The sequence below is a fragment of the Emydura macquarii genome, unplaced genomic scaffold, assembly GCF_026122565.2.
Source record: "Emydura macquarii macquarii isolate MOO-44397 ecotype Brisbane River unplaced genomic scaffold, CSIRO-AGI_Emac_v2 contig_2636, whole genome shotgun sequence".
In the NCBI taxonomy this organism is placed as follows: domain Eukaryota; kingdom Metazoa; phylum Chordata; order Testudines; family Chelidae; genus Emydura; species Emydura macquarii.
In genome coordinates this window covers 36,393,593-36,417,031 of record NW_027132773.1, presented here as the reverse complement: position 1 = coordinate 36,417,031, position 23,439 = coordinate 36,393,593, and the positions used below count along the sequence as shown (strand labels likewise).

General features: G+C 43.2%; 1 protein-coding gene across 1 annotated transcript in view; it reads right to left on the bottom strand.

Moving 5' to 3' along the window:
- The window catches only part of COG5 (component of oligomeric golgi complex 5), a 303,578-nt gene that overhangs the window by 23,528 nt on the left and 256,611 nt on the right, over positions 1-23,439 (bottom strand). The window contains exons 18-21 of the mRNA XM_067564444.1: positions 22,321-22,558; positions 7,762-7,838; positions 7,088-7,214; positions 6,380-6,459 (exon numbers count right to left, since the gene is read on the bottom strand). Coding sequence (XP_067420545.1) covers positions 6,380-6,459; positions 7,088-7,214; positions 7,762-7,838; positions 22,321-22,558 — 522 coding nt within the window. The remainder of the gene's footprint in view (positions 1-6,379; positions 6,460-7,087; positions 7,215-7,761; positions 7,839-22,320; positions 22,559-23,439) is intronic.

The window sequence follows — 23,439 nt, the reverse complement described above, 5'->3', positions numbered from 1 at the left end:
AGTCTAAAATCATAGTCTACATAGACTTCATAGTCATAAATCACATCAAATGATTTCAAACAGTCCCTGCCACTTGCCAAGCAGCTTTGACTCCAAGGATAGCAACAGGAGTAGGACTCGGTCCCCGGGTTCAAACATCCATAGCTTGGCCTCCCAATTGTCTTGGAGCTCTTGAGTGTGTTGTGCCCACCTCAGATTTTCTTGAGAAAACTCTCCTAGCTTCTGGAGATGTTCTTGCAGTTGCAGGACATAGGGGACTGATTCCATGACCCTGGATTCCTGTTCTTCCCAGGTTTCATAAAGCAGGTCCAGGATCCCTGTAGGTTGTCTCCTGTTAAGGAGCTCAAAAGTAGAGAACCCTGTGGAGGAATGGGGCACTTCATGTACTGCAAACAGCAGTGCAGATAGTAACTTGTCCCAAATGCCAGAGGCCATCGTTCACGAATTTCTGAACCATCATCTTCAGAATACTGTTGAACCTTTCGACTAGCCCATCGGTCTGTGGGTGATAGACCAATATCCTGAGAGCTCAGATGCCTAGTAGAGGGCATAATTTGTCCATCAGTTTGGATGATCTTTTGTTCCGTGGTTGGTGAAGATTTCTCTGGTTATGCTTACCCTGGAAAAAATCTTGAGGAGCTCTGTGGTTATGGTGGGGACTGTGGTGGTTCGTAGCATAACTGCCTCCGGGAGCATGTCACGTAGCCATCTACCATCAGGATGTACTGAAATCCCACTGTGCTCTTCTCCAAGGGTCCCACCAAGTCTAGGCCAATCTTCTCAAAGGGGATCCCGAGCACTGGGAGTGGGATGAGCGGCACCTACCAAATCCCCTTCAGGCTGGCACACTGACATTTGGGGCACGAGGCACAAAAGTCTCGCACTTCCTGATGTAGCCCCGGCCAGAAGAACCTCAATACCACCAGTTGCAAAGTCTTCTCACACCCCATATGTCCCACCCAGGATACAGAGTGAGCTAACTACAACAGACCGTGTCAGAACTGGCAGGGGACCAACATCTGGTGAAACTCCTCTCCCGTCTGGGGCACCCAGCTCACCCAATAAAAGCGGTCTTGGTGAACCTTGAAATAAGGTCCCTGAAAACATCTTGGGCCTGTGTCAGCTGGTGGTTCCTCGCTCTGGATTTGCTCCCATGCCCAGCTAAGGATCGGGTCTTCCCTCTGCTCCTGGAGGAAGCCTCCATTCACCGCTAGCCATTCCTGGTCATTGTCCTCCCTGAGGCCAACCCCAATCTGAGGTTGTGAGGGGCTCCTGGCCTGGTTAGAGGGACCCTCACCTGGGTCATCCAGTTGCTCATGGCTCAGGAGTTCCTTCTTCATCGGTTCATGTGTCTCGTCTTCTCTACGCCACCTGCTACAGTTCCATAGTACTTTCTGGAACCAGGGCCAGTCCCGTCCCGCTCCCATGGGGGTAAGCCAAGGTCAGAGCTAAGCCCACCCAGCACTCTTCCTCATGGCTCCCAACTACCAGCCAGAATCTGGCAGGGAGTACGGTTCTACCTCTCCGTTGATGCACTGTATATATACAGGTTCTCCCGTGGGATTGGGAGGACCCACCAGGTTGGCCGAGACCAGCATTTGGTAGCAAGGGCTACCTGCAGAGTACCATTTGCTTGTACCGATACCAGTAGTTTAGCTGGACCTCTCCTTCGTGCTCAGTAGTCCACCGTCCACACCTGCCTGTATGCGCAATCCATGAAGGGATAGTCTCTCCAAGTTGAAGGGCGGTGGCGTGGCAATCATTCTTTTCCCCTGTCTGGCAGTGTTTGCATGAATTGTTCTAACGCCACAGCCTCTGCCACCTGGGGTCATGTTAAGTTCTCAGTGCTAGCCTCCTCCAACAATAGTCCCACAAGCATTGGGCCATGACTTGTACCCGGGCTCTAGGTGGGTACCGTTCTTTGTGGAACTGCTGTCGATAGGTCTCTGGGGTGATGCCTGTTTGATCCAATATAGCAGCTTTCACGCGGGTGTAGTACAAGGCCTCGCGAGGTCCAGGTTACAGTAGGCGGTCTGCACCAGGCTGGTCAGATAAGGTGCTAGCAGGTTGGCCCAGTGTTCTGGCAGCCAGTGGACTGCTGTAGCAACCCATTCAAAGGTGACGAGGAACGCCTAAGGTTTGTCTCCATGCCCCATTTTGGTGAGCCTCACCGGCAGTCACCCCAGGGCATCCCCCGGCTGCTGAGGACTGGTTTTGATGGCCATGCTGGCCACAACAGCGATACCACCTGTTAGATCAGGTGTTCTTGTTGGGCCTCGTGTAAGGCAGCCAATTCCCGCAGCAGCTACTGTTATTGCTCCTGATGCTGTATTATTTGGTGCTGGTGTTGGCTGGTCATCTGCTGCACCAGCTGAGCCTGTTGCTGCTGGGCCGCCTGTTGCTGCTGACTTTCCAATACCCATTTTAGGAGCTTCTCGATGTCCATGTCTGGCTGGGGGGGGGGGTGGGGGGGCAGAGGAGGAGGGTCTCGTGGTCTAATCCCCTTTTCTGGACCTTTCAGCAAGTCCTGACTGCTGACCACATTCTCCACCGGGTTGTTGTGAGGCTGGTATTCCCTGTCATGGCTGTTGGGTCATGTACGCTGGGAAAGCAGGGAAAAGTGGCATAGTCCCCGATTAGGTCCCCTGTTGGTGACCCAGACTATTAAACGTGGTAATACAGCCCAATGGCCAGAGTTGATAAGATGGTAGCCAGAGTCAATACAGTGGCCCGCCCAGTCAGGGCAACACTAGCCGCAGTCAATAAAACAGCCCTCTCAGTCAGGGCAGCACAGTTGAGTAGTTGGAGCCAATAAAGTGGCCCTCTCAGTCAGAGTAGCATGGCCGAGTAGCCAAAGTCAATAAATCAACACTCCCAGTCAGGAAAGTGCAGCCTAGTAGCCGGAGTCAATAAAGCGGCCCTCTCAGGGCTACACTGACAGTGGTGGGCGACGGCAGACATGCAAGCTACGTTATATAGCTTGCATATCTCCCATCACCGTATTTACATTCACGTAGCGCGGCATCTTCACAGCGCTGCGTCGATGGGGAGGTAGATTAAATTAGTCGACTGGAGAGCGCTCTACACAGACCTGCTCAATCAATGCCACTGAATCAATGTCTGCTGCCGTGGCAGTGAAGACATACTTCACTCAGGACAACTTGGCTTCATGGCCAGAGTCACTCACAGGTCCTTCCTGTCAGGGCACCGTGGTCTAATGGACAAAGTCAATAAAGCCACCCAACTCTGTGGTGTAATGTGGCCTACTGGCGCACTAGGGGAGTGGGGCACCACCAAAGGGTGTGCGGTGCCCAGGGTGGGAGGGCTTGGGCCCTCCCTGCTCCTCAGAGCCCCAGTCCAGGGCCCTGGCAGTGGCACTCGCCACCAAGTCAGCAGGGATCCTCCCGAAATACACTGACCTGTTCCCTGATTCTCCCACTGGAGCACCATTGAAGTCCCTGGGCTACTTCCTACCCTGTCTTCTGTGGCAATGATCCATGATGCCCCAAGGCCTCCAAGGTCTTCAGCCAGTGCCGCACCTACTGGCACAGTCCCTTCTTTGGGTTCGTCCACTGACCTGGAATCTGCCTGGGGCTCAGCGTAGCACATTGGTACTTATTATATGTAGTATGCTCATACTGGGCACCTGTCTTCCCCATTTAAAAAAACCCCCTCAAGATTTCACAATTTTAGATGTAAGAAAACCTATTTTTAACAAAACTGCATTAATTATATTATATCATATCATATCAGCTAAGTGTAACCTTCAAAAGACTCTTCTATTTAAGACATGAAGGGACATATTTTGCACACTTATTTTAAGTATTGAATACAAACAGATAAGAATGGCCACATTAGGTCAGACCAATGGTCCATCTAGCCCAGTACCCTGTCTTCCGACAGCGGCCAATGTCAGATGCTACAGAGGGAATGAACAGAACAAGGGAATCATCAAGTGACCTATCCCCCATCATCCACTCCCAGATTCTGGCAATCAGAAGCTAGGGACACCCAAAGCATGGAGTTGCATCCCTGACCATCTTGGCTAATAGCCATTGATGGCCCTATCCTCCATGAATTTATCTATTTATTTTTTTTAACACTGTTCCAGTTTTGGCCTTCAGAACATCCCCAGCAACAAATTTCACAGGTTGACTGTGCGCTGTGTGAAACAGTACTTCCTTTTGATTATATTTCTCTTGCTCCCTATTAGTTTCATTGGGTGACCCCGGTTCTTGTGTTATGTGAAGGAGTAAATAACATTTCCTTATTCACTTTCTCCACACTAGTCATGATTTTATAGACCTCTATCATATCCCCCCTTAGTCATCTCTTTTCCAAGCTGAAAAGTCCGAGTCCTTTTTAATCTTTCTTCATACGTAAGCTATTCCATACCCTTAATCATATTTGTTGCCCTTCTGTGTACCTTTTCCAATTCCAATATATCTTTTTTGAGAAGGGGTGACCAGAACTGCACACAGTATTCAAGGTGCGGGCATACCATGGATTTATATAGTGGCATTATATTTTCTGTCTTATTAGCTAGCTCTTTCCTAATGGTTCCTAACATTCAGTTACCTTTTCTGACTGCCGCTGCACATTGAGAATAACCATTCAGAAAGAGTCATTTAGCAATTTACACAATCTAAATGCAACAGGTTCAAATACAATGAGGTATAACATAGAAGAAAAGGAGAACAGTTTAATAGTTGTATACAGGCTTCCAAATTCTGATTTCAATTGCATGTGAGCCACTGCGTAACGACAATAACTCACAGATGCTTATGAAAGAAATCTGTGCTAAAATACATCAACCAGCCATTCCATTAGGTATCCTATACTGTATAGTATCTTTAGTGTCATGAAATATAAATATTTACAACAGACCTCTATTGACTGTATATTTTAATTTCTGTTTAAAGGACAGGTTGATAAGTGTTTCTTTTCAAACACAAACATTGCTGGCTGAAATTTAAATGCCAGTCATTATAACTTGAGAAGATGATTGGAATGTACACGCACATAAATACAGTCACCATGATCCTTCCTAATCACATTTGGCTAGATTGTGAGCAGCCCCACATGAGGATGTCTTGCAAGGGCGAGGCCTGGCCTAGTGTAGGGGTTGGCGCACCATTCCTGGCTAGAACTAATAGCAACAAGAGACACCCAAAAGGGGCAGGGAAAGGTAGGGCCATAGCCCCACTATCCCTTCACATGAATTCATGGAGGTGGCGGTAGCACAAAGGACCAGCTCAACAGAGCTGCCTCTCCATCATGCATTCTTGAAGCTCCAGGAGGAATTCTAGCTGCGTTTGAAGTCCTGCAGGGGCTCAAATGGCAGCATTTCCACTCCCATTGTCCAGAGCACAGACTGAGGTGCCACTAACAGACCCTTTGTAAGCATGTCATATGCAACATAAACAAATCAAATGTTAAATTTTGCCTCTGAGTAGCATTTTAACATGAGTCCAGTGTTCCAAAAGGACGCAAAGCTTAGATACTGTGGAAGTCACATGGTAAACTGTTTACATTGGACAGCACTTTGTACAAAATCAGTTTCACTGCTTCCCCATATAGTCAATTATTTAGTCAATAATAACAGATTAAAACAAATTAGGGAGAGGACACAGGATTAATTATCTGTAGATTTTGTTAACATGTTGGATAATTGATCAAGTGATGATCAATAAGTAGAAGCAAGTTTATAGAATAATCACAAGTATGTAGCTCCTTAACTATGCACCACTGTTGAATTTCTCTATTACATTTCTTAAAGGTCATCTTGTAGGTTTTGAAAAAAATCCTAAAAAACTCTTTTCTAAGAATCCAAATCAGGAAAAAGTCCATAATTATAAAACTATTGTGGGAAGATGTCATTAGTGCTCTATATTAACAAAATCTGAGACAGTTACTATCTCTACAGATCCTGAGCTGCTGACTTCTCGATTTCTCTGCCAGAATGAATGATATCACAACTACTATAAACAAAGGTTTTCCATTCTGAACACCAATTTTAATTCCCTTTGTTTATGGCTGTGATGTCACTTGCTTCTAGTATAGGAAGCAGGAAGGCTGGAGCCTAGACTTCTTAAGATATTAAGGAGGTAATTTTGTGAAAATATAGCAATTATTACATTCTTAAACTACACCAAGTGCATTTTCCATCTTTTGAAATTTAACTATGAAGTGTTGGGGGTTTGTTTTTTGTGGGGGGGAGGAAACCTTTGCTGTTCACCTCTGAAGATGGGCAGAAAGTAACACTGTTTGGAACAAAACCCCTACAGCTCATATATTACTTCACAAGAGCAATCCTGGTTTTTCAGCTAAAATACTGCTTCACAGTAATACATTCAAAGAGGAAAATAATTGTTTTTACCTTATGAGAATGAGCCTGTCCTTTTCAGATGGATGATCATCAAGCCATTGGGAATAACGGGCAATAGACCACTCTGCTCTCTGATACACAGAAATATGGATAAATCCCATTAAACACTGGTTTGTAAAAGACGTGCTATAATGTCAAGGAGGTATGCACAATTGTCAGACACAAAGGTAAACTAAATTAAAGTCAAGTGAAGCTGGTTCCTCACCATCATAACTGCTAATCAGCAATAAAAATAAACCCTCTCATCTGAGAAAATCTTAGATGAGATGTAAAGATGTAGATTCACTTATGATTCTTAAAGGGAGTTTTTCCCTCATCTCCACTAAACAACAGATTAGAAGAATTTAACAACATAAAAGAAAACAACAAAACCTTTTTCATGGACATATTTTAAGTTATGAATTGTTAGCCCTAAAATGGACACCAGGGAAACTCCAACATTTACCTGGGAGAATAAAAGAGAATTGTGAGCCCACTTCGGTACAGCTTATCTGCAGGATGATTGTTTTTTGACTTCTACAAACTAACCAAAATATAAAACCAGTGACCTCAGCAGCCTTGCCACAAACTAATAAAAACAGAATCAACACACTGTATCCTGAATGTGGGTTCAAACAAAAGCTAAATAGAGAGGATGTCATAATGTATGGCAGAGTAAATCTATTAATGGAATATTTCAAAAAGGAAAAGGCTTGTTACCTGGAATGGTGATTTTAATTCAGGTGGTGATCTTGTAAATAAGAACTGAAGAATAATGCTGAATGGAATAATATCTCCCACAGCTGGACTATTGATGATATGCTCACTAGTCTGGAAAAGCAGCGGTCTGGAAAAAGCACAAGTTACACAATATAATCATGAAAGAAATGAAAAAGATGCATCTTAGAATATTATTATTTATATAGTGCCAATACTGTACAAGGCCTTTTAGAGACTAGAATTATTTCTGCCTGTGCATCTCATTTGTTTTTTGCTGGTTTGCATCATTGCTTTCTAATGCAGAATTTGGCAGGTGATCATTTATACAAGAAGCTTATTATTTTAATTAAACAATCTCCCAACATTGCAATGCAAGTACTATATTTCTGTGAAAACCCTCAGTCTGACTATACAGTTCATTATCATAAGAACTAACATCAAATACAATGCAAGAAGGTTCAATTTAGCTGACATTAGCATGACAAAATTCACCAAACTGTAGTTACAGTATGAATAAAAATTAAAAGGAAAAACACTAATTTGTTGCTAATTTGCATTAGAAGTTGCCAGAAGCTTTTAAATTAGAATCACAAGCAACAAGAAGTAGGAAATTAATGTAATAATATTATTTGGTCACATTACCAATTGCTAGAGATACTGTGATTGTAACTCACCGGAATGACCTCAACAGCCTATAAGACCTCCCTAGATCAGACACTCGCCTGCAGAGTGGGGCTACTGCTAACTCCATCTGTAGAATAAAAAGATTTTACTTAAATCAAAATATCCCAAAATACAAAGCTCTGTATCTAACTGGTTTATCTTTAAATAATAAGTAGAGGTGGTGGGGCGGGTCATCAGCATATCATTCATTGCCATACTTGGTGTCAGGAAGAAATTTTCTCCACAAGGCAGATTGATTGGGTCAGGCTTTTTTTGCTCTCTTCTCTGCAACACCATAATCATTATACAGCAGGCAGTGGTTATGTTGGCTACAAACTTGCTGGTTCAGGGAGCCATTATGTGAGACTTACAATGAACTTCCCCAGAGTTTGGTGCATTGTTTATCTCAGTATGTTTCATCTTTACTGGTGGAGTAAATTTCTCCCTGTATCCCACAATCTGTGCTCAGATTGGGAAGAAAGGGAATATAGACAGATGTTGGTGACACTACTGATGGGGCCTTACTGTTGGAAGGAAAATCCAGGGCACCCCCCAATAAAGTGGCTGATTCTCCCTCTGGTGAAACAGCTTTTAAAGGGATTTATGACTAAAACACGCATCCCCACAAGACCTTGGCCCAAAGCCTACATAAATTAGAAAATGACTGCTGGGATTTATTGTCACTAAAACACATTCAAGTGTGGTCATAGTCAAAAGATTGTCTCTGTAAAAGTGATAACTTAACAATCCGCTCTGAGTGATCTCCGCTGCCTTTAGTAACAAAAATAAGATTTTTTTAAAAAACATTTCTTAGCATTGTGAAACTCTTACTGCCTTTGGAGACTGAGCTAGTCTCTGTTCTGGCATGTACATTGTTCACAGAGTTCAGAGAACTGAGTTCCAGCTGCAAAATCTTGATTAATGGTGAAGATGTATAAGCCAGAAAGAACAATTTCATTTTCACAAGATAAGAGTTTAATAAAACAGAAGTTGAAAACACAATGTTTCTATTAATAAACTGAGAAAACATTATATGGAGTCACTGAAATACAAACATGGAACCCCACAATACCATTTTTACTCAGCAGAGCTACACTTAAAGAGTATTAATAAATTGCAGCCAGAACTCTTTTATCCAGACATGATGAGTCTTTGTTTTTGCCATCTGAGAAGCTGGAACTCAACAATACTGGAATAGGGCAACTCAATTCTATATATGTAATTTTTTAAATCACAAATTTAAAAGACTATTCAGCTATCACACACTTGTATTTGACTTTCATTGGCTGACTCTTTCTATTTCCACATAAGATACAATTAAACTAAGGTTCAAAGGGGCAAAGCTAAAACTAAGTAGCCAGAGCAGACAGTGCAAACAACCAGAAACTAGTTTGATAACATCTTCCCATTTAAACAACATGACTGAACTAGTTTCACTATATTGGTGGCAAGACATCCATAACAAGGCCTTTAATATTCTTATTCTTTCCAATCATGTAACATTTTTTCAAACAGAAAGAAACAGTTACTAACCTTTCCGTAACTGTTGTTCTTCAAGATGTGTTGTACATGTCCATTCCAGAGTAGGTATGTATGTGCCCCAAGCACAATTGCTAGAATATTTTCCCCTAGTAGTATCCAGAGAGACAGCTCCAGCACCATCTGGTGCCGTGTGCTCATAGTGCCAGTATAAAGTGTTCTGCTGAACCCACACCCTTTCAGTTTCTTCTTACCGACTGACTCCAGTAAGAGGAGATGGAGAGGGACTGGACATGTGCAGCACATCTCGAAGAACAACAGTTATTAACAGAATGGTTAGTAAGCATTTTTATGTCAAAGGCTTGCATTGTCCATTCCAATGTATGTGACCCATAAGCAGTTGCACAGGAGGTGGGCTCGGAGTTCAAGAACAGGCTGACTGCAAGACTGAATGGCCAAAGATGGCATCATCTCTGTCCTGTTGGGTAATGGCATAGTGTGTTGAGAATATGTGCACCAAGGATCAGGTTGCTGCCCTGAACTGGAACTTGGGATAGAAACACAGCCGAAGAGGCCTGTGATCATGTAGAATGAACAGTCAGGTTAGCCAGAGGTGGGATGCCGGCAAGATTGCAACATGACCGGATGCATGAGGTAAGCCAAAACTATATCCTTTGAGTGGAGATGGGAAGGCCTTTCATTCTCTCTGCTATCGCTATGAACAGCTGGGTCGATCTGTGGAATGGTTTAATCCTTTGTATATAGAAAGCTAGGGCACATTTAACATCCAAGGAGTGTAGCCCTGATACTTTCTGTTTACATGAGGTTTTGGGTAGAATACCGGCAGAAAGATTGCTTGATTGCAGTGGAATTGTGAAACCACCTTTGGGTGCATGTCGGGTGTGGATACAGCTATATTTTGTCCTTGAAGAAGATTGTATGTGGGGGTTCCAATGTGAGGGCATGGATCTCTACTAGAGATATTGACAGTTGATGCCACGAAAAAGGTATTCCTGCACATTCCACATGATGGGTTAGCGACCATGTCAGTGAATCAAGGACTTGAGTGGGAATACCAAGTCCAGGTGATGTCACAAAGGAGAGTATATTGTGGTTAGCCAGACTTCGAGAAGTAGCCTTGCGTGTTGCACTGTGTAGGTGCAATGAATCCATGTGGCCCAGAAGGCTCAGACACTTCCAAGATATCATGACCAGATGTGTCTGGACCTTGTCAGAACCGTGATTGACCAAAACCAAGCTTCTGGTAGCAAGGCCTCACCTGTACCAAGTTGAGAACCCCACTGATGAATTCTATCATTTGCACAGAGATAAAGGTGGATTTCTGGATGTTTATCAGTAAACCTAGCACTCAGAAGATCGATTAGATCATATGAGGCAAATGCTGAACTCCACCTGAGCTCTGGACTGGCCTCTGACTAGCCATTTGCTGAGGTATGGGAATACATGATTTCCTCTTTTTCTGAGAAAAGCTGCCATGACTGTCATACATTTCATGAATACCCATGGAGCGGCCAACATGCCAAACGGGAGAACCGTGAATTGATAATGTACTTGGTTCACAATAAAACTTAGGAACCTTCTGTGTCCTCAGAAAAGCGATATGTGGAAGTATGAGTTCTTACGATTGAGGGAGGCATACCATTCCCCTGGATTCAATGAAGGAATAATGGAAGCCAATGAAACCATGGAGAAAGAGAGGTTACTTACTGTAATAGATGGTTCTTCAAGAGGTGTGATCTTTATCTGTATTCCATACGTGGGTGTGCATGCGCACTATGCGCTGGAGCCAGAACTGTCTGAAGTAGTCTCCATTGACCCATGTGTCATGCATGGTCCATATGGTGCGTCCAAGGTCTTGTGCGACTGTGCAGGTCAATGTGCCCTCAGTTCCCTCTAACCACCAGGCTTCGAGCCTTTAACAGAGTGGATGGGAGGAGGGACTGAAATCCAGATAGGCACCATGCCTCTTGAAGAACCATCAGTTACAGTAAGTAACCTCCTTTTCTTCTTTGAGTGCTGGGTCCTATGTGGATTCCATGTGTGGGTAGCATTAGCGAGCAATATTCAGTTTGGAGGTGAGAGAGTGCGCTCAGTAGGTTTAAGAGATCATAGGACTGCACGGTCAACTACTGCATCTTCAGCTGCAAACTGAAATATAGCATAATGAGCGGTGAACATGTGAATGGAGGACCATGTTGCTGCCTTACAAACGTCCTGCCATGGGACATCTGCGAGCAAGGCTGACGTAGTGGTCTGAACCCTGGTAGAGTGGGCCATAATGCCAGGTGGTGGAGAAAGTTGTAAAAGAGAGTAGCATTCCATGATGCAGCGGGTGATCCATTTGGAGATGCATTGGGACGAGAGGGCGTGGCCTCTGCAGTGTTCCGCTATAGTGAGGAAGAATCTGAGCGAGGTTCAGCATTTGAGGCAAAATGCTAGCATATGGTGGATGTCAAGGGAGCATATGGTACGTGCCCGGGCAGAGGTGTGTGGTTTTGGGTAAAAAGTTGGGAGATGGATGACCTGACTGAGGTGGAATGACAAGGCTACCTCAGGGAGAAACTTGGGGGAGGAGCTGGAGGGAGACCTTATCCTTATGGAACGTCATGTGAAACTTGGTTCTGCCATCATTGCTGCCAGTTCGCTGACCCTTCAGGCTGAGGTGATGGCCACTAAGAAGATCACCTTCATGGTTAGGTGGGTGAGCAAGCAAGTGGTAAGAGGCTCAAAGGGTGGTTTGGTAAGTGCTAGGAAGACAAGGTTGAGGTCCCATGTAGGGGTATGTTTTTTGATTGTGGAAAATGCGTTAAGCAGATCACAAAGGATCAAACCATGGTGGGATGGCTGAAGACAGAGAAACCCTCCACAGGTGGGAGTAATGTACTGACAGCTGCCAGGTGGACTCAAATAGAGGAGTAAGTGATGCTGGAAAGGCGAAGTATTAAGTATAGTCGAGGATGGTTGGTATGGACACTCTGCCTGTGGAGTGATGATTGCTTGATGACCACTCTGTAAAGCATTGCTACTTGGCTTGATAGCAGGCCCTGGTAGTGGGGCAATGGCTACGGGTAAGTGCCCATACCGGCATGGAGCACGCATTGTCTGTTTGCAAGCTCCATCCAAATACCAAGCTGTGAGGTGAAGCGGGTCCGGATTGGAATTTGGCCCTGTTGTTGCGTGAGGGGAAGGTGGATTGGTGAGCGGATGGACAGTTGAAGAAGATCTGTGAACCAGTACTGACGGGGACAGAAGGAAGCTACGAGTATGAGGGCTGCCTGGTCTAGCTTCACTCTGTGGAGTACTTGTGGGAGAAGTGGAATGGGAGGGAAGGTGTAGCGTAGGTCCGGTGTCCCGGGAAGGAGGAGTGCATCTTCCTGCGTGCCTGGCCCAAGGGACCCTTTGAGGCAGAAGAGGGGAAGTTTGCGGTTGGCAGGAGTTGGGAACAGATCCCATCATGGTGTGCCCTACCGATGGAATATGGCGTGGAGAGTGGGATTGTGCAATTCCCACTTGTGGTTGCAGTGGAAGGAGTGGCTGAGTGTGTCTGCCAGATTGTTGTCTGTTCCCAGTAGGCGTGTTGCACCCGTTGAGGGTCCCTCCATGGGGTCCGACTCCTTGTCCGAGGAGTAGTGTCTATAGGCCTTCTCCTGTGCCGGAGGCACGGACCGCACACTCCATGACATACGGGATTGGGGCCCCAGCCCCATCTGGATACCCCAAGGGGCCCAATAAGGCCATTGACCCTGGAGCCAACCCGGGGCTGACTGCGCCACAGGCTGTGACGCTTTGTGGGGGCATCGGCTATCCCGACGACTGTCCCCCCGGGAGACTCCGAGTCATCCTCATAGTCAGAGGCCCTGGACCGGCAGTGCCGTGTACGTCCTTGGTCCTGGGCACCCACGTTCAAGGCCACCCACTTTAATGAGTCCTCATAGGCCTTGTGGCAGGGACACACCTGCTTCCGCCACTACATAATCTGGGGAGGAGGAGGCTATGACTGGCTGAGGGGCCTCTGCCACTCCCTCTATATTGGCCAAGACCTGAAGGACTTCTTCCTTGAGGCTCGGTGCTAGGTTTGGTACCGTACTGGAGTCTGCATCAGGGGTCTTGTGATGCAGTACTGGGGTGCTCTACTCTCCGAAGCCACAGAGTATGATCACCTCAAGAGGGCACCATGACCTGAAGTAAACCCCTATGGGTTCCAAAATGGCCATTGCCTAGGCGCTGGTCCCCATGATCTGGCAGTCATGTGTTCAGAGGCATCCCTGCACTTGGGGCCACAAGGAAGGATAGGTATGACCTGGGGAGCAGCACAGGTGGCTGTAATGGTGGGGAGAGTAGGACCCCACTTTGGACTCTGACGAAGAGGACAAACTGCAGTGTGAAGACCAAGGCAGTGCTGATCCCCTTGGTACCAGTGATCAGCATCAGAGAGAAGTCTATGCAGAGGCTATGATAAGGTGCTTTCCCCTAGAGGGCAGTCATGGTACCAGGCGAAGGCTGGGAGATGGCTCTCTGCTGCTCAGCGGTGCCAGCAGTGCCGAGTCCTGAACATCTGTGGACACAGGTACTGGTAGTGAGAGCAGGTCCCTGGCCACTGCAAATGCCTCCAGAATTGATGGTACTGCAAACTGGCAAATATGCTGTCTGCATGAGAGAAGTGTCTCGGAGCCTGTGCAGGTACCGAAGCTGAAGGAGGAAGAGTGGCCCAACGCGGGTCCCAGTCCCTCTGCCTATTTGGCTTCAGCACCAGGGATTGGCTCTTTCTCCTGTTTTCTATGTTTCTTCTTTGGCACCAGAGATAAAGATCAGTGCCAGGACACACAACTGGTGGGAGGAGCGCTCCACACCATAGCTGAGGTGCTTGGTGCCGAGTCTGAGTGCAGCTCTAAAGCAGCTCTTAGGGCTGCCTCTACCAGAAGGACCTTCAACTTTGCCTCCCAGTGTTTCTTGGTGTGGGGTTTGAAGTTTCTGCAAATCTGGCAGCAGTCTTTCCTGTCAGATTCCCCTAAGCATTTGAGAAAACTCGAGTGCGGGTCACTCAATGGCCTCGACTTTGCTGCAGGAAGTGCAGGGCTTGAAGCCCGGCAACCGAGGCATGCTCCGGCACTGGGAAAGTGACAAACTAACCAAGTGCGGAAGCATCCAAAACTAACTAACTATTAAAATTATCTTACAGAACTATATACACTAAAGATGAAGAGAAAAACACTAGGAAGAATTGCCTGAGCAATGACAGACGTTCCAGCAATTATCATGGGTGGCAAGACAGAACTCAAAGGGCACGGGGTCAGCAGGGCCCTTTATGCCAATGCTATGAGCGTGCAGTACCAGAGGGTGCTGAAGCCAACCCAATGGATATCACTAGGGGAAAGAATTCCTGCAACTGTGCCCAGGATGCACACACACTTACATTGGAATGGACATCTGCAAACACTCGAAGTAGTACTATCAGATCACATACTGACAAACAGATTTCATAAAAGAATATTTAATTGTACATGTGGTATTCTTGGTTACTGTGAGCATGACAGAACAAAGCAGGCATGGTAAACTGTACTCTTACACTTTCAGACAGGTTCATTTCTTCATAGTGAAGATGATAAAGCAAGCATGGTAGTTGTGATAGGGCAATGTAGTAATAAGAGAGATTTTCAAAGGTCCAAAGGGCAATTAGACATCTGACTCTCACTGAAAGTTAACAGGAATTAGGGGTGAGCTTTCCCCAGCATATCTTTCCAGGTGGTGGGACTAGCTGGTGATAGGAGTAAGCAACTGCCTTTCAATGAGAGCACCCTTAGGAGGTGCTTTAGAAAATTCCACTCTAGTCACCTAACTGCTGTTTGGACCTTTGAAAATCAAGATCTATGGAGCAAACTGCTACTTATGATTAGGAAGGGAACCAAACACAGATGGCATCATATTCTGCCTTTTCCTAATACATTTTCCCCCAAAATATGGATATAATGTGGCAAGATTTTAGCTGAACTTTTGTTTCCAACAGCAAAGCCAAACATTTTAATTCATTAAAACAAATTTCAATTCTCTATATTACACAAGCTTTAGGAATGTCCCTAAATCCACATTTTGGTCTTAAATATTTGAAAAAAAAAAAACACACTTTACTTTAGAATATTCTGCCCCTTAAACATCAATCTTTATTCATTCTAGGAAATTATTACTTCTGCCAGAACTAGACAAACTTAAAAGGCAGCAGATGGCTGCATTGTGAAGCACTAGTTGCCAAAGAAATACTTCTTTGGAAGCTTGGAAGTCTATGACAGCCTCTAGAATTGAGTCATGCAAAGCGGGAATAGAGTGAAACTAATCTGGTAAAAATACAAATAAAGTACATAAACTCAGATTCTCTAGAACTCCAGCGCTACAGGGTTTGTATGGTACCTTGATGTATTCAGTGAAATTCAAGAGTTAAAATTGTGCTTTTTAATTTGATTTTTTAATTATTTGTTAGGATGCATTAGATTCTTCAATGCAGAGTGTGTGAGCATATTTCTGCTGGAATGTTCATTCTTGTATTCAGAGTATGTCCAGTTTTTATATTTTAAATAAAGATTGGTGATGGCTACCACAACTGGTGCGGAAGCGGTGTAGTGTGGACAATATGGATGGCATCAACACTCATTTCAGCCACTGAAGAAGGGTTCTTGTCAGAAGAGCTGCTCTTGGTCAATCCCAACACTATTTTTTCCCCGTGCTGGGATTGGCTGGTGGGAAGAAACATCTCCTTTCTGTTTGTTCTACCAACAGCCGTTGCACCAACCCTCCTTTCTATAGCTGCTTATAGAAAAATCTTGTTTAGCTATAACCGATACGTTATGATTTAAAGTTACTGTTTCCAATGTGTTGAGATGCACAGTTATGCCGTTTTTTGGATTTGGGTGTTTGCAGGGTTGCATGTGTTTTGGGTGGGTCTGGTCTCTTACACAGCAATGTGCTATGGATTTTAAAAATATAAGGATGGGTTACATTTTTGGTTCCCTTATTTTTTTCCCCAGATCACAATTTTGGGAGGTCATATGCCCAGGTTAAATTAGTTGAACAGCTGGAGTTAAAACCAACGAGGGTAAACTGATCTTGCAACCTCATGAGAGCTGAGAGGTGGAGAAGATGGGCTTTCCCCTGAATTAAGCACCAAACAAACATCCTACACCCATGGAGTTTGGGTCCACTCTCATGGATCTATCAGTATAAGCGCTGGGGATTTCTCGAAGCAGAAGTTTTCAAGTCTGTTTAGGCTTTGAATAGTTAGTACACTCAAATATGTGTGCTGAGAGGGATATGGGATGCCAGCAATGCTATAAGACCTACCATTGCCTCTCAATCCTTTTAACTTTGGCCAAAACCCAGTGCTTTAAATGTTATTTTGTTTTATGTAATTCAGTAAAGTTACAGACTCCTGGTCAATTTCTATATAAATTTATGTCAGATCTCAATGACTCCTGCATTCTGCAAACATCTAAGCTTTAAAAAGTCCATTTTATATTTCCTTCTCATGTGACCCTTCTGTATAGTTGGTCTATTTGTTGCACTATTCACTGGCAAGTCATATTGTTTAAAAAAAACCAACCAAACAAACAAACAAAACAAAAAAAAGTGACATGACTGTATTGCCTGAGTGGATTATGTTCAGCAACCCAAGGGCGAAGTTAATACATACGCCCACATATAGCATACACCTACTGATGAATATTTTTAAACTACCTTCAATGGTGAAGTTATTGTTCAGTTTTTGTGGAGTTTTTGAAACCTTTCATTATTAAAAGTTTATTTTTTCAGTTGGAAAATATTAACATGAAAATATTTTAGCAACTACTTTTCCTCCTGTCTTAAAGAATTCCAAGTTTTCAAACATTAGCTAAAATTGCTTTTCTCTAGCCCTTGAGGAGCCCAGAATGTTGAAACAAATATTAGTGGCAGAGCACAGGAACTCTTAATTATTTTATGAAAAAGGTGACCTTGAAGGAATGTAGAATTTGATTTCCTCACCACACAATAATTTTAAAGTATTTAAAGTAAAATTTTCAAATGATTTCCTTCTTCTAGCAAAAGAGAGAGCATCAGACATTAAGTATACCTTAGTCCCACTAGTTCTTGCCTTTCTGCACTGTAACCCTGATTAAATCTTAATGATTCCTTAGCTTCCATCAAAAAAGACTAGAAAGGAAGGATTTCTTGGATAAATAAAAATACTTTGCACTCATCTGGCCCCTTTTGATCTGAGGATCTCAAATCTCTTTACAAATGTTAATTAAGCCTCACCAGACATGTGATATAATTAAATATACTAATAAATAACCATTTTACAGCTAGAGCATAGGGCATAGAGAGGTTAAATGGCTTTCAGCATATCCCTTTCCCAACCACACAGGCTAACCAGTAGAAAAAAGTATCTCTGTTGTACTACAATTTACTAGGACAGACTTTGCAGTAAACATTTATTTTTTGAAATGGACACCATCATTTTATTTTACTATTTCAGTGAAGAGAGGGACCATATTGTCCCTCTATTATTCAATCCTCCTTTAGAACCACTGGCTATGAATATCATGGTGCATCCCCAATGTTTCTAGTGCTTGTGATAGGGTGCTCTGAGGACCAGGTGGCCTAGTGATTAGTGCATCTGCCCTTCAACTCGTTTCACTGTTGGAGGGGATGGTAGTGGTGCCTGATCCCTGTCTCAGGCCAGGAGCGTTTGAGTCTCCCCACTGCATCTAGGCCTTTTCCCTTTAGTAGGGTGTGGTACGGGACCTGTGCCCTCTCTCTCCAGTGGGTTCCAGCCCAAGGCACAGTGGGAAGTAACACCAGCAGGTTCCTCTCTATAGATAGTCTAATTCTGTCACCCTGCTACTCCCTACTTACGTGCTCCTTCAGTTTAGGACATGACCTCTATAGTCTAATAGTTTCACAAAATCCAAATGAGCAGGACCTGCAAGACCTGTTGGTTCCTGAAGTGGCTGGTAGCTGGAAAAGGAACTGCCTGGGGGCCTCATCCACTATGCAGTCCTCTCTCAGGCTCCATCTCCTGTCTGACTTCATGAAGAAGAATTCTTCTCTCTGGCAGCCTGTCCACCATCCCTTGTTTGGGCTTCTGAGCTCCTTTTAACTCACTCCTCCAGTTGGAGCATGCTTGTAGGCCTATAGGGGCAGGGCTACCTAGGCCCAGTACTACCTTTTAAACCCTTTGGGACCAGCGTGCGGTTTGTATAACCTATCACAGTGCCAAATTAGGATTTACAGGATGCAAGAATGAGATCTACAACACTACTACTTTACTTCTTTCTCTTACAAGACTTAATTCCAAATCTTCTGCTCATTGCTGTAATTTTTGAAAGCCTTTTGGGTTACAAAACAAGATGCAAATCCCAAACTAATAGTTCTCTTGGACTTTACCTACACTCAATTTTTGCAACTCTATTTTAAATGACCAAATAACTGGTTAGGACATAAAATTGCTCTTCAATCTTGTTAACAGAGTCTCCTTCCACACTGATTTAATCCTCAAAACAATCACTAAGGTTCTTAAACATTATAAATCTAGTCAAATTCTCTTTATGGGCTGCATATAGATCTTGAAAATAAATTGTGCTCCTTGTCTTCTATCTCCTATGAGTATAATTCCATTAAAATAATCCAACTTAAATTTTCCATAATATTAATAAACTCCAGCTTCATTTGAGCTACTAAATACACAAAGAGCTTCTTACAAAATTCTAAAGAAACCTTCGCAGAATGGAGTAATATCACTAGATGGCTTCAGAAGGTTTAAAACTAGAGCTGTCTGAAATGTTTCCAGAGGAACATTTTCCATCAGAATATGATTCAATCAAATCAAAATGTTCCATGGGAACATATCGACTAAAATAGAGATAGAGAATGACAGCAGAGCTCACTATGCCCAGTAGAAACCCTTGGAGCACTGGACAACAATTAAAAATACAATGAAACAAACACAAAACTGCACATAGAATGGAAAATTTATAAAACGATAACTACAACAAATCCTAAAGGGACCAACAAAAATTGGTTACTTAATAATGGTGGAAAACAATTGTAACCACTACATTTGTGGTCAAAGTGTGGTCTCTTGTAAATGCTTCACTATGTATACATATATAGCACTTAACTATGTTATATTATACTTTTAAGAGAAGGAAAATGTTTGTCCAGCTCCATCAGGTGATCAGTTCATGTGTTTTAGCACGAGGACTAATGGCAATTTTTAGCCTAGTTTGTGTACGCAATTGTTATTTTTACATTTTATTCTCATTACTCATGTTTACATTTTTCCTTATGAACTTAGGACTCATATCTCAATAGTCTATCAATTTCTATGCCAAAATACTGAGGAACCTTTTTTCTTCTAAACAAAATTCTGGAATGTATAGTGTTTACATTTTGTTTTCCGCTTTACTGTCTCTATCAATCATTTAGAGTTGCATGGCATGTAAAGGGCAATGTATGATTCTAAAGCATATTTTTGAATCCCAGAGAGTCTAAGTTCCATGGAGACCGTTGTAACCTGAGTGGCCTTGTTTTGTTATAAAGTAAGAAAACTCTCAGTAATGAGTAGGTCTAAAGATTCTCCAGTGCCCAGCTGACACCTCATTGGAAATATAAATGTCAAGAAAATGTCATCTAAAAAGGCTTGACTGACCCCAGAAAAACCGTTTTCAAATGAACTAGTTCTAAAACTAAAAATAAAGCTTAGCAGCGTATGCATTGGTAGTGATTGATTTTTATTTAAAAAAAACAAAACAAAAAACCACCACCTTAACCACATATGTTCGACCAGAAATGAACACTAGTTAACAGTGTTCCCATTCTTGGATCTTGTGCAGATGGCTTCTATACAATTTCTAAGTCAGCATGAATTGCAGATAAATTTAACCCTTGTATGTTGTCACACTTTAAAATAATGGGAATCCCAACAGTGGTACTGTATAAAACACTAATCCTGCAGCACTGCAAATATTTTTAGGGATTAAGTTGTATCTTCAGTGTTCTGTTAAACAGCGTTCACTAGCACACAAATTACAGCACATTTCATGTTGATAGTACTCATGAGTATGTCTGACAGTCTGTCACACAATTAGCAAAAGTGCCAGAGCGCATCTATAACAGTGTTTCTCAATGACCAGTCCATGGACTGGCACTGTCTCTGAGATCTCCCTGACACAGTATAGGAAGCTGGTCTCTGGTGTCAAAAAGGTTGAGAAACACTGATCTATAATACACAGAATGTTATAATGCAACAAAGTACATTGCACTGTGGGGAACTGGATTATATAGAGGTTCTCAAGTTCACTGGTGATATATATCCTGGAGAACTTGAATTGGCTGCTGCTAAATGGTAGGGCTGATCTTCCTCCCTGCTTGCAATGCTAACAGAAGGGAGAGATCCATACTAGAAAATCATCGCACCAAGCATTTTATTTTTATACAAAGCTTTCTATGGCACAGTAGGTCAGAGCTCCCCTGCCATGCCTCCTTGCTAGCTAGATTGGAGGTGCTGCCAACAGAAAAGCTGAACAGCAAACGAGAGGAGCAGGAGAACCCCAGCCTAAGAACAGCACCCAGATATTTCTGATTACAAGTACAGCTTAAACAGGGAGAGGAGATAATGGGGAAGGCAAAAGAAGAGGAAGGGACCACAAGGCAGATACAGACAGGGGAAGAGAAAAGACTCAGAACCAAGCAACTGTAGGTCTAGTTTAAAATGTTCTCCTGAAACACAAAAGCCCACAGATCAGAGAACTCATTCCATTCCACATTCTATACCTACAGACAACACAGTAGGAGGCAGCGTGTAAACCCCCTCACACTGAAATAAGAACATACCACGACTTTTAGATAAGTGGCAACTCTTACTGTAACCTGACTGATAAAAAGAAGTGTTTAGAAAGATAAAGGATGGGTGTATTTTCATAATAATAATAAGAATATATATTTATAAGGCACTCTATATGTAACAACAAGTATAAATACTTACTGAATTTAAGAAGTACACCAATATTTATGCAGGAGAAGGAACCAATTGTCCTCCTCACTCCACATTTTAGGTCATTCTTTCCTTTCCATGGCCCCTTTCCTGCTCCCACTGAAGTCAGTGGAAAACCTCCCATTAATTTCATGCTGAAGGATTGTGATGCCACTTTTGAGTTGGTAAATCCAGGTGGTTCATTCAAGAGCATGTGGCTGAGGCCATAACACAACTTGACTTGATGAAAGGGGTGAGTCTTGAAGGCCACGAGACCTGGGTCCCACCTGTTCTCTAGTAGGAGCCAATTCCACAACTAAGGACCCTATATGAAACGCTCTGTCACCAGCCTTCTTTAATTTGACCCTTAACTATGTCAGACAAAGCCCCTGTTGAATGCTGCTGGAGACAGAGGCTATCTCTGAGAAGTTTGGGTCTTAAAACTGTTCCTTACAGCTTTGAAGATAAGGACCAATACCTTGAAACTGACCTAGAATCAAGACAATAGAGTGCAGAATATTGATGTTATGTTCTCTAACAAGTTCACTCTGCCTTGTATTTCTATTAAGATGCTTTCATCTGAAAATAGGAAGCAGCTCACTGGAAACTGGAATATATATGTGAGTGAGTGAGTGAGAGAGAGAGAGAGACACACTCACACATAGATCAGGTCACCAGCAGAAACACAGACAATTTCAGCAATTAAGAAAGGAAAACCATCCTATAGGGAGGAGGGGGAAGAGGTGAATGAATGGTAGCAAATGATAGATCTAGTACTGAAGACTGTAGTTCAGTATCACAGTTTCAAAATGCTGAAATTTCAATGCACAGTAATTTGACAGGAAGGTTCTGAATTCGCCTTATAATGAGAAGGGCCTTGTTGATTATTTAGTGGATAAATTTCTCAAAATTCAATCTCTCATAGGATAAAATCTTGCAGACCCAACTAAGTTAGTTGTGTAGACAACAGGCAGCTGCAAAGGAAAATATGTGCATATTTACCATGTATATACATGTTTCAATTAACACAGGGAAAACAAACAAAATGAAAGCAGGTCCTTGTTAAGTTTACCTGTGCAAAGTCAGCAGCAAGTCGCATCTTCCCACCTTCACCAAGGGGTCTCAGAAGACTCGCATTGCGAATAAAAAGTTCAATTGCTCTCTGAGCAATGGCTTCTGTATTGTCAAAGACAAAGTCGATACACTCAAAATGTCTGAAGTAGTCACTCATGACTCTTGCTATGAAGCCCTGCAGTTCTTTCATGTACAGAGAACAAGGGACATCTGGTTTTGTTGAACTGGATAATGATCTGCCAAAAATGTAAAAAAAGATGCTAAATTCATTTTTATAATACAATTAAAAATTATTCATTTATTTTTAATTTTCTTCTTATCCCATAGAGTAATTTTCCCTTGTTGGCAAGAATTACAGCATCATATTTCTGCCTAGAACAAAGGAGTGTGTAGATCCCTCTGGAACTGCAGTCCAAAATATCTCTTGATCAATCCCCCTTCTCCGCAACATAGAGGAAATCACTGTCTCCTATCCAGCTTCCAGACCCTCCATCAGTCTGGCGCCTAAAGCTCTAAATCCAGCCCCTAAATTTAAGAGTCCCAGCTGTTGGTATAATACTCCAGTAATAGATCATATAATACCAGGCTACATATCACTAGTCTAGCCTGTCCCAAGACCACCCTCTGCAGAGTATTAGTTTCTTAGATTGTTCAAGTCCCTCACCCAGGATTATAAGCACTCTCTTCTAATCAGTGAAGAAACAAAGTCCAAGATATAGAACATGATAATCAGTAATCGCTCTCTCTGAATTATAGCCAGGCTATAGAGCCCTCCCAGACGTTAATGGGAGTTGAGGGCACATAACATCTTGCAGGATTTAGTCCTCAGTTTGAATCAAAAGATCAAACCAGAGAGCATGTTCTAGTGCCAGCAGCAGGAAAGGTTGTACCAGGTAAAATATTGTAAAAACCAAGAGGAAATATACTGTTTTCAGAAGTTTGTTTTTTAGAAAGGACAATGGATGAGCTGTAGTAGGATGTGCAGGGGAAGCAAATACCACCCACTATGGCTCACTATTACTTGTATTTGTGGAGCCTCTCACTCTAAGATAAGTAGTGTCAGAGTGCACATACCCACCAGGACCAGGCTCCCACAGGAGGTCTCAAATATAGCTAT